At 36.7% G+C, this 12,647-nt stretch overlaps 1 protein-coding gene across 2 annotated transcripts in view; it reads left to right on the top strand.

Moving 5' to 3' along the window:
• The window catches only part of LOC124985051 (cytochrome P450 2C9-like), a 52,480-nt gene extending 41,452 nt beyond the window's left edge, over positions 1-11,028 (top strand). Inside the window, exons 8-10 of one of the 2 annotated variants that reach the window (XR_007108792.1) lie at positions 2,697-2,838; positions 4,604-4,870; positions 10,369-11,028. Coding sequence is in view for 1 of the 2 variants with exons in the window: in XM_047553405.1 (XP_047409361.1) it covers positions 2,697-2,838; positions 4,604-4,785 (324 nt within the window). In the remaining variant the exon portion in view is untranslated. Of the gene's footprint in view, positions 1-2,696; positions 2,839-4,603; positions 7,041-10,368 lie in introns of those variants that run through there. The other variant, XM_047553405.1, reaches the window with a different exon arrangement.
• Positions 11,029-12,647: the final 1,619 nt, after the last annotated feature.

The raw sequence follows: 12,647 nt of genomic DNA, 5'->3' as shown, positions 1-12,647 counted from the left end.
TCTGTTTTTGATGGAGTTCTAAGTAATGTAATGTAAAATATATTCCCTCCTCCCTCTTTTGCAGTGCTGGTGATCAAACCCAGGATCTTGTGCATGCTAGGCAATCACTCTACCACAGAGATACATCCCCAACCTACAACTGACTATCTTATGCATATACTCCAATGCCTTGTGACAAATATATGCAGTGATGTAACCACATGACAATCAAGATATAAAATACTGCTGGGCATGATAGTGTACTGTAGGCCCTGCTACTCAGGAGGCTGAGGCAGGATGATTGCTTGTACCCACAAGTTTGAAACCAGCCTTAGCAACATCATGGAATACTGTGTCTATATATATAATATTTCTATCACCCCATAAAGTTTCTTCATCCTCCTATTACAGCCAGTCATACTTCTTCACTTCCAAGTCAGTGACCATGGATCTAATTTCTGTACCTATAGTTTTGATTTATCATGAAAATCATACAATAGAATATGACATAGTACAATACAAAATCAAATCACTTATCTCTGGCTGTTTTACTTCATTTATTCCTCCTCCAACACTCTTTGTTTACAGATCTAAGTTTCTTTTTAAAATGTTTTATTGGCATATAATAATTATACTGAATATTATGTTTCATTGTGGTCAGTTCATACATGCACAAAGCATAATTTGATCAATTTCATTCCCCAGTAACTTCCTTTATGCAACAACCCTCCTTCTCCTGATTCCCTCCCTGTACCCTACTGGTCTCCCTTATATTTTGATGTATCTGTTTTTTTTTATGTAGCAGAACAAATGTTTTAGGTTCATTTTCATTTACATGTATTAGTAGTTTATTCCCTTTTATTACTGAATAGTATTCCATGATATGAATACCATGAATTCTTTCTCCACTCATAAGGATGTGAAAAATTTTGGTTGTTTCTACTTTTTTGCTTTTTAAATATAAATAATATGAACATTTGTGTAAAAGTGTTGAGGTGGACTATATTTGCTTTCAATATACTGAGAGTATTCTGTAATTTTTAACTTTATGCTAAACTACAGAATCAATTCAATATTTTCTTTTATAATTTGTGCTTTATTTCCTATGTAAAAATATTTGCCAGTACAAGATTGCACAATTTGTCCTTATATTTTTCTAGAAGTTTAATAGTTTTAGTCCTGTGATTAAATTGATGATTCATTTCAAGTTAATTATTTGGAGTGTGAAATAACGGTCATGCAAGTAGTTCCTTTGTTTTCTTTTCTTTTTCTTGAGACAAGATTTCTCTGTTTCACAGGCTGGCTCCAAACTCCTAGTTCAAGCAATCCTAATCCCTTAGCCTCTTAGCACCTAAAGCTACAACACATGCCACCATGCACAGCATATTGGTTTCTCTATGGAAAGTGCCCATTCAAATACACTTTTTGAAAATATATCTGCCTTTGTATCTTCAAGAAATATTTATATGCTCAAGAACAACCACATGATCCAATATACCACTTCTCTGTATTTATTCTAAAGACCTAAAGTCAACATACCAAAGTGATCATTCATAGTCATGTCCATAGCAGCATAATTCACAATAGTCCATGTATGGAACCAGCTTGGATAACCATCAACAGATGAATGAATAAAGAAAATGTGTTATATACACAATGGGGTTTTATTCAAACATAAACAAAAGAAATCATCAGGAATTCCTCAACTTCAGGAAAAGATGGAAGTTGAGAGAATTATGTTCAGCAAGATAAGTTAGATTCTGAAAGTCAAGGGACATATGTTTACTGGTACATGTAAAATGCAGAGAGAAAAAATGAAAAGTAAAAAAAAAAAAAAAAAAAAAAAAAACCCAGAAGGGGGTCTCATTAAAATTGAAGAAAGTTCAATGGAGAAGACAAAAAGGACCAGGGGGACTTAGGAGGGGAGAAAAAGGGGAAACTCTAGGGAATGATACTGACCAAATTACAATGTTATATTATGTGTAAGTATGAATGAAAAACAAACAAAAAAATCCCAGTATTATGTATAATTGCAATGTACCAATAAAATGTGGAAAAATAAACATTTTCACATACTAATTTAAAACAAAAATGGAATATTTTAAAAATGTTAGTTTTAATTTATAATCTTCACCAAATTGTTGCAATTGTTTTTATTTTAATTTATCATCACTTTTTTCCATGGGAGGGACAGATAATTTATTTGAAAAAAAAAAAAAAAAGAGCTCCCCCACATTTCTATGGAGATTCAAATTTGGTGACAAGGTTAAATATTCAGTTAGTTTTTGTTGTACTTTTTATTATCCCAGGAAATTCCTATATATAAAATATCCCTGACATTTCAAGAGCAAGTAGAGACCCTTTTAAAGCAGAATCCTATACAAAATGTGTGAAAACTGAAGTGATAAAAAAGAATATTGAGTAGGGACAGACACCAGCATCCAAGTTTGATGACAAGGAGAATTAAAGGTTTGGTGCTCAAGTTCTCAAGTACTCACTACTTCAAATGCTTTTGCGGGTACTTTGTCGTGGTCACAGCCACTGATCTTAAACTCATGCATTTTATTATTTGTTTGGCTAACTGGAAATATCACTGCTGCTCTTTGGAAAAGTGTTTCTTATCTACAGATCTTAACATTTGGACTAAGGAAATTCCAAATTTTCCTCTACCTCATTTCTTCTTTACAACTTGGTTTATCTGTGTCTGTTCATTGCAGGGCACAACCATAATAACATCCCTGACATCCGTGCTGCATGACAGCAAAGAATTCCCCAACCCAGAGAAATTCGACCCTGGCCACTTCCTGGATACAAGTGGTAAATTCAAGAAAAGTGACTACTTCATGGCTTTCTCAACAGGTGAGAGATATTTATTTCCTTTGGTACTTCAGGGGACAAGGCACCTTCATAGGATCAGTTAAACTTGCACAATGCTTATTTTGGGGTTGGTAGAAATGTTCTTTGCACATGATCATGAACAATATGCCCAGTATCCATGTACTGTCCAAGATCAGGCTACAACATCATTACTGGGTCTGATTACTGGGGCTTTAGGAAAAGTGACCTAGTTTCCCCAATGTAATAAAGCTACAGAGAGTAGATTGAGTCATGCCTCAAAATACAACACTGTACTCCCAGAACTCTTTTTAGAAGATAAACTTCATCTCCACTCTCCTCCTCTGCCCTCTGAAAGGTATCTAATTCCACAACTTTAGTGAGTATTTTTCATGTGGTCCCTCTCATTCCTCTGCTGAGCTCTGGGTAAAGGATCCACAGCACAGTATGGGACAGCAAAAGGGTCCCATACCCCAGTTAGTCAAGCAGATGAATAAAGAGATGGTTGTAATCCAATATGACTAGTCCTGTGGGAGAGAGAGAAAAGGATTGGCTGCTCATGACCGCAGAGGGAGAAATGCCTCCTGCCTGTTCTCTCATACCACATAGTGAGGCATAAAATGGATGGAGTGGCATTTAAATAAAAAAAAAAAAAAGATATTAGAGCCTCTTAGTAAGATCCAAAGAAAAAGGACTGAGGAAGTAGGACATTTTAACAGAGACAATGAACCATAGGAGTAGGATATTTGCTTTTTAGCAAGGATACCAGAGCCTTATGACTAGCAAATGAGGGTCAGCAAACCCTGTGAACAGGGCATTTTATTCTTTAAGTATACCAGAGTACTTTGATCTCCCTACACGTACTTCCTCTTTGGGAATCAAGGCGCTTCACATGTGAAGTATATGCTGAGTCTCTGGCATATCATTACATAAATTTATTCTTTGATTTTTTAGGCTTGCTGTTAGGTCTGGCACTATAGATACTAATATGACAAAAACTGAGGCCTGCCTTAATGGAACTCATACTTTAGTAGACTAGAAAAGTAGAGAATAATGATTCAAATTATCTGTGCTTCATTGCTGATTAAAGCCAAAGAGGATAAGAATCTACAGACTGGAAAAATTCCAGAGAGTGTTATAGAAAAATGATATTTGATCTAGTATGTCAGAGAAGTATGAAGTGCATCCTAGTCAAAAGGAACAACATGAAATAAAGCTTGAAACTGCATTGTGTATTTAAATCTAATAAGTCTAACAGATATGTTGAATGGGAGGAAATATGGAAATTCTGACTGGGAACAGGTAACACAAATAATAATCCTGTGTTTCTGGGAAAAGATTGATGGAAGCATGAACTATCAACAAAACAGTTTTAATGTGGACATGGTTAATGAAGTTCTTGGCACAGAGTTGATGCTCAATAAACACTGATTGAAAGAAGAGTGCTGATAAATTTTTAGGTGGATAACAGCTGTACCCATCCTTCTGTATAATCAGCCATACTTTTTATTTACTCCTTTTTAAAAAAAAATTTTAGATGGACAATACTTTAAATTATTTATTTTTATGTGATGCTCAGGATTGAACCCAGTGCCTCACATGTGTTAGGCAAGCATTCTACCATTGAGCTAAAACCCCAGTACTATGTTTACTCTTTATCAGTCTATCCATCCATCCATCCATCCATCAGTCCACCCAGTCATTCATCAAATAGTGATTCTGCAGTCTTCTTGTGCCCCGCAGAGAGACACCGTGAGAGGAAAAATTTATGCTCTCTTGATTATTTCAGGAAAACGGATTTGTGCAGGAGAAGGTCTGGCCCGCATGGAACTGTTCTTATTCCTGACCACCATCTTACAGAACTTTCACCTGAAATCTGTGGTGGACCCAAAGGATCTTGATACCACCCCAGTTGTCAATGGGTTTTTCTCTGTGCCGCCTGCATACCAGCTCAGCTTCATTCCTGTCTGAAAAGAGCAGTCTGTAGGCTGCTGCTGTTACTGTGCTGTCATCTGGAATCTCCCCTTTGGGGCATGACCCATATCCTTCCCTAAAGGCATGTCTTCTCTGACCAGCTTCTCACCACCCTATTTCTCTGAATTCCAGTGAACATCCAAGCCCCACTGGAGAGAGTGTCCTCAGTTTTCACATATGCATGCTTCCTAATCCCATAGTGTAACACTTGGCTTGAGCCACTCTATATTTTAACACTCTTGTGAGTTTTTAATATGCCATCATTGTTAAACCAAGGAAAACCTGGGGGAATTATATAAAGTGAAATAAGTCAGGCACAGGAAGATGAAGTCACGTGGTTTGACTTTTATGTGTAATATAAAATGTCACACTCTTAGAGTATTGATGAGTAACGATTACCAGAACTTGAGAAGGGGGTGACCATGTGAGTGGATGGGGAAAGAAGAGAATGTAGTTAATGGTACAAAGTTTTAGGTAGACAGGAGGAGTGGGTCTGATGATCTAGTGTAGAACATTTTTCCTGTTATTAACAATAATGCATTGTGTACATCAAAATTCCTAAATGGGAAGATATTAAATATCCTGCTCATATATAAGTGACCAGTATTTGAGATAATGACCATGTTAATTATCTTGATCAATCATCCTACCATGTATACATATATCACAATGTACCCATGAGTACATATGATCACTACTTCCACTACTTGTCAACTAAAAATGATATGGAAACAGATTAAAAATAAAAAGGCAAATGAAAACTGCATTGTATCCATTTTAACACTCTTCACTGGTAAAGGAAAATACATTAATCAGGTGTTGATAGAAGGGTGGAACACCAGACAGCCTTATATCCTGACAGAACAATAATTTCTCAATGATGCTACTCTAAGTAAGTCTCTTACAAAAAATTTTTAATCTTCTCTTTGCCACCACCTTCCCCATTATTCACCTTCTGATTCCCCAACCTTGTCTTTACACTCACTCTTTTTTGTACTTACTCTTTCTCATTAATACTAGGAGATACTATTTGTATAAGTCACCATTACTGCCTTAGCAAATACCACAAATATTATGACTGAAAACAGCACACATTAATTATCTTATAGTTCTGGGGTTCGAAGATCCAATGTAAGCTCCTCCAGGCTGAGAAAATTCTGTCAGCCAGTTCAGTTTCCCATCACTCAAGCTGGTCATGTGTAGTTTCATCTAACAGGGTCGCAACGAGAGTGAGGATGACAATGTCACCCAAAGAGCACAGATACCAGAGACCAGGCTCAGAAGGCACAGATCTGATTTTACTTCTGTTCATACAAGACATATATAGACACATCATCCAATCATATTAAGACACTCGTTAAAGCATGTAGAATCAACCTATCAGTGAGCTATATGTCCTACTAATGTAAACAAACCAAGTATCCCTAAGTGACTCTGTCCAGCAACAGGTCTGAGACAAAGGACTGAGGGAAGGGCAAGGCTCCACCACACATTATGGGGCGAGGCAGTACAGGCAAGCTCACATCACAGCTTGCCACCATGCCTGTTGAGCAAGGCTTTCCCTGAGCTTGTAGCTCAGCCTCAGTAACTGCAAAGGCCTACAATCCATGATGAGTCTTTGCCATTTCCTCGGATTCCCCATCCAGACTGTTGGATTTATTTTAATCATTGTATCAGCAACTGCTTCCAAATAAGCTTGAGGAATGTTCCCTACAGTCATGTGAACTGCCAGATTCAAATGGAAAATGAGTTTGATTCCCTTTGTGTTTCTGACTTAAATCCCCCTGTCTGCTTCACTCATGCTGTACTAGGTACAATGTAGCCCACACATAGGCACTTGTTGGAGCACTATGCCAATTTTTGACATGAATCTTCAGGCTCCTGAAGCAGAAAGCTGCAGTGTGACCTCTTCAAGACAGCACCAAGCCTCACCTTTCCATGGGCAGTTAATGAATACAGAAAACTTTTCAAACACCAGTTTGTTGTGTAGCTTCTGGAAAAGCAATGTTTAGTCAGTTTTTCTCATCTCCAGGTTTTTCCATGCCCATCTGTCCACCATTTCTCTCTCTCTTATCCCTTTCCATTGTGGTGACCCCTGCTGCTGCTGCAATACAATGCAACTCAACTCCAAAGTACTATTTCTTGTTCTTAGTTCTAGCCACCTAAATTTCTAAGTCTTTAAGACTCTCTGACCAATATTGAATTTTAGTGAAATCCCTCTGTTATGATTTTAATATTAAGTATCCCCCCAAAATTTATGTGTGAGATAATGCAAGGGGGTTCAGAGGTATAATGATTGGGTTATTAGAGCATTAACCTGATCTGTGCATTAATCCCCTGATAAGGATTAATTGGGTGGTAATTTTAGCAGGTGAGGAGTGACTGGAAGAGGTGGGTCATTGAAGGTGTAGCTTTGGGTTATACATTTTGTTCATTTTGAGGGGTGTCTCTCTCTCTCTGCTTCCTGAACTCCTTTCCTGAGTTGCTTTCCTCTACCACACTCTTCCACCATGATATTCTGACTCACCTTAAGCCCATTTGAATGGAGTTGATCATTTATTGACTAAGAACTGAAACTGTGAACCCCCAAAGAAACTTTTCCTCTTATAAAATTTTTCTTGTCAGCTCTTTTGGTCACAGTGATGTACAAGCTGACTAAAACACCCTCATTCACTCACCTTGCTGAGAAGGAGTACTCTAATCCCTTGAATCCTGAGAACAACAGGAAATGCAGCCTTCCTCTAATCCACCATCTTGAATCTGAGCTGATTTTTATATTTTTACATATCAACTAAAATACCTTGAAAATAAACAACTTTCCTATATTTTTAAGTCCCTGTGAAGTCGTACCATTTTTAATAAAGACTAAATTAGATAAAAACATATGTTTATGTTCTTTATCAGTCTTCATTATATCCTGCATATCTGAACTAGAATCTCATACTGTTTTCTTTCCTTATTAAAAAGGATAGTGCTATGTCCAAGATTTTTCTTTCTGAAAACATCTTTGTCTTTTAAATTTTTATTTACAGCTTTGAAATAGAAAAAAAAAATCCATTCTCACACCTTTCTAGAGGCCAGAAGACTGCAATCCATTTCACTGAGCCAAAATCAAGTTGTGGGAAGGATTGTACTCTTTTCTATGGAGAATCTATTCCTTTCCTTTTCCTTTTCTTCTCATGATTGCTAGAACTCCCTGACTTGTGTTTACAACACTTCAACTTTACCTCCATCTTCATTTATATCTCTGTCTCCCATGCATGTGTCAAATCAGATCTCTCCCAGGTGATCTCTCTCCTTCTCTGTCTCTCTCTCTCTCTCTCCCTCTCTCTCTCTCTGACACACACACACAAACACACGAACACACATTATTTTCTGTAAATATGCATAATGTGAAACCTACCATATTTACCATTTTAAGGTATAAAGTTGAGTGATGTGTACATTTGAATAATTATGCAACTATTGCGAACATTCATCTCCATAGATTTTTTCATCTTCCTACACTAAAATTCTATACTAAATAACATTTCCTATTTAAATTTCTCCCTTATTACAATGTCTTCAAGCTTTATCCATTTGGAAAATTGTGTCATTACTTTTTTAAGGCTTGAAAATATTTCATTGACTGTATATGCCACAATTTGTGTATCCATTCTTCCTTTGATGAATATTTTGGATTTTCCAATCTTCAGCTATTGTGTATAATGTTGTTATTAATGTAGATGTACAAATATCTGCTGAAGACCCTGCTCTCAATTATTTTCAGTATAGTCCCCAAATTGGAGATCTGGATTACTTGATAAATTATTTAATCTTTGTGGGTTTGTTTGTTTGTTTGTTTGTTTTTGTACCAGTTTGTACAGAGATGTGAAGGTGTCCCAATGTAAAAACTTAGGACCTTCTTAGTTATTTCCTGAGCCTGCTTGACCTTCTAATGCCCCAGGAGTTGTCAGACTTCCTTGATGTCTTTTATGATCAGCCCTGTTATGAGGAGTCATCCAAAAGATTATGCATGAATTATGATTGAGGTATGAGAGTCTTAACTAGTGAATTAATCACCTGATGGGATTAAGTGAACGGTAACTAATGTCAGTTAGGTGTCGCTGCAGGAGGTAGGGCATTGTGGTGTGCCTTTGTGTTTTACATTTGTATCTGACAAGTAGAGGTCACTCTCTCCTTCCTCAACACATGAACTGCTTCCCTCCATTATACTGTTCTGCCATGATGTTTAGCCTCACCTGGATCCCTGAGGAATGGAACCAGATGTCCATGGACTAAGACCTCTGAAACTCTGAGCCCTCCTATAAACTTTTCCTCTTCTAAAGTTGTTCTTTTCAGGTCTTTTAGTCATAGTAGTAAAAACACTGACTAAAACAAGCTCATTCACCATCTTCTTCTTTTAAAGTTTTGAATTAGCCTATTAATTTCTTCAACTGTTTTTCATGACTTCAGACACCCATAATGCTCAAAATTTGCCTCTAATTGTCCTCAACGATATTAATGTCAAATAAAAATAGCTCTACATGTGGGATGTTCCAGAGTTTCACGAGATGAGTCAAATAATGACAGTGTTCTGGAATAGAGCTTTGAGGGAGCTTCAATTCGTGCTACCACCTCCAATGTGTGATAGACTTCTGCTTTCACCCTTGATCTTGGTCTGAGTCTTCAGTGTTCCACTTCAGTGCCCCATCTCCCTCCCCACCCTACAGAAAGAGACCCTCCACATCCTCCAAATGCACTTTGGCTGAGCAGCTGCTGGTATGCGACCTGTAACTGAAACCAACCCTGGGCTAGGTTTTCATGTCCTATGTTATGTGGACAGTGCAAGGATTTATAGTGAATCCTTTATTGGTGCTAGAGGCATCCTCTTTCGGACCACCTCCCCTAACACTTGCCATCCTCTCCCTGAGCCCTCCCTTCCTCTACACCCTGCAAACATCTGGATCAGAGACCCTTTTGCTCTTTTGTTCCTGCATCCAACAAACTGATAGATGTTACACTGGAAAGATCAGTAATTCACATTTGCAATGAAACAGTTATTTCTTATTTGATGATAATTTGGGTCCTATATATATTAATACATTTTTTTCAGGTTTCTATCCATTCCCACATTCAGTGTATCAAGGGGCATAGTTCATTCCGTCAAGATACTATGACTCCTGGAAGTTAAGCATTAACAAAATGATTGAGATCAAATTAAATAGCTACTATTACAAATATCAGTAATGAGATTTCTGCTTTAATTTAAACAAAGTCTTAAGTGCCATGATGATTGTAAGCATGTCTGTGTTATTGCAACCAAATATCATACTTCCCAGTGGGACTAGGAGATAATAAAGAATCATCTGATGGACATTTGACATAGCAATAATAATATCCTGGATCTTATGAAGTCACATCATCACATATAGGATATTCAAAAAAGCAAAATTGATCTCATGAACACTGCATCTCTAACTGATCAAATACTTCATAATTTGAATGGCTTTAATCCTAGAAATATGTTGAAACACTCTATATGATATAGTATTGGAATGATATATTTGCTACTAATTCTTTTTTGTATCATGATAATAGGTTGCCATACCCTCAGAAGCAAGATCTGGAACCTCAAAGTAGCAGCCCACCATTTACTTTTAAAAGAAAAAAGAAGGTGTGAGGAGCAATTTATGACCAACAATTAAAAGCAGGCTTGATGAGCTATCAGACAAAGAAATCTGGTTTCCAGGAACTGGCAATCATCAAGATTGTTCCAGATTGCCTGAAGTATGTGGCTTCCGTGCTATCTGCCTGGAATATACTGGTTCTTCTGGGATGTCCTGCTAAAGCAAATGGCTTCCATAACTCTACCCCATCCTGTTCCGCACAGAAGAAGTTCCTCCTGGTCCCCCTTTACCTGTACAACTACAAATAAAGAGAAGGTGGGCTCCTCCATTTTTGATAGAGCCAGGTCTTAGCATGGTTCATCCATCATGCACCCTTTGATCTAAAAACATAATTGTCTCCTGTGGTTATTCTATTAAATGTTTCTTAGTGATTAAACTACAGCTAGCTGATCTCTCTGACAGAAACCCTTTCCCTCACCCATGATGGATATGTGGCTACAATCCACAATCACATCAAATCACATAAAATACTAGATTTTTCCAAAGTGGATTTCCCAATCACTGTTTTTTTGTTCCCAAGTATGCTTACATTTGACATTGTTTGAGGTTCACAAATAAATATTCATTGATGTATGTGTGTGTGTGTGTGTGTGTGAATAATCACTGAGAGGGCAAGACATAGAAATATAGAAACAGATACATAGACATAGACATTATTTCCAGAAATTTGTAATCATTGTAATAAAATACTCTTTGCAGAGAATAAGACATTTCACTTGAGAAATCCATGGAAGTCACACCATGGATCTACCAAAGAACACTAATTCTCAGTATTTACAAAAACTTGGGCAAATAGTCCTTAGATAACACTCACAGTAGAAAAGTAAACACATATAATATTTAATGCACTATGTTTCACTGTCTCTGAAAATGAAAGCTCATATACACTATAGGGCTTTCATTTTATATCTAGAAAACCATCCTGAAGAAGCACATGAGTAAAAATACATATGCATATAGCATTTGCATATTAATAGTTCAAAAATAATCTAAATATTATCAGAGAGGCTTATCGATTAAAATGGGCAAATATTTTTGGCAATTATGAAATAGTCAAACAATTGGGGTACTTAAAGTTACATTTATTTATACTGCTTGTCAAAATATGTATTACATGTTATTATACAAATGTCACTTCAAAATCATAGGCATTCTGTATATACACACATAGGTATTTCTGTTTGTGTGTGTTCAAATATCACCATATGTATATATTCTCCTCTTCTTTGTCTTAATGTGCCTTAGATTTATTTGTCTCCTTCTCTGCCTGGAGACTGTTTAACCACTAGGGGGAGAAAGAAAAGGTATCCTTAGACCAACCGGATAATTCAAGTTGTACTTCATGCTATTTCCTCTAGCTGGAATGATCTTTCCATGTTTTCTTACTGTGTGCATGCACATGCACACATATTTACCTATCAATACATAAATAAAATGCATGTCACACACAATTGTATTTTAATAACCATTGGAAAAGACAAAAAGCATATAGGACAAACTGTCAAGTGATTATTTCCTTGGACATTACATATGAGTATGAGAAGAGCTAATTTCATATTTTCTTTTAAATAATTTTAAGGCCATAGAATAATCTCTGATTGTCAATTGTGGCTAAAATAGAATATTAAATTGTTTGTGCTTTCTGTTTGTTATGCACTGAAAGTTAGATGTAGTTTTATGACCTCAGGACTGTGTTATAAGAATTTTATTGGATATACAAGAGTGAGATTTCTTTCATGCAAAGAAATTTGAATTGGATCTAAATTGTGGGAAAATTAGTAGAGACAGAGCTCATGGACAGTATCCTTGTTAAAGGGTGCAGAATGACTGACACACTAGTCAGAAAACAATCCAGCAACAACAACAACAACAAAACACTTGTTCAGATGAATACAGGGTCTCATTCAGAAATCTGTTAACCTGCTCTTTCTTCAAACTGGAATGAAACAGCTCACAGAATGGTGGTGTAGAGACTAGCCCAATTACAGCTGGGGTGGTGTCAGTGTGTCTTGAATGAACCAGAAGTTTCAAGGTAAAATACTGTAACAGGGCAATGAGGATTAAAAACAACCCAATGCTGGACCAACCCTCTCCAACACAAGCTGTGTTCCCTGAAAATGACATATGAATTGATTATTCATTTAATTCTAATTCTGAGTTATCACATCGGAAGGTTTAAATTAATGTGGA

The sequence above is a fragment of the Sciurus carolinensis genome, chromosome 5, assembly GCF_902686445.1.
Source record: "Sciurus carolinensis chromosome 5, mSciCar1.2, whole genome shotgun sequence".
NCBI classification, from domain to species: domain Eukaryota; kingdom Metazoa; phylum Chordata; class Mammalia; order Rodentia; family Sciuridae; genus Sciurus; species Sciurus carolinensis.
This window is presented reverse-complemented; position numbering and strand designations above follow the sequence as displayed.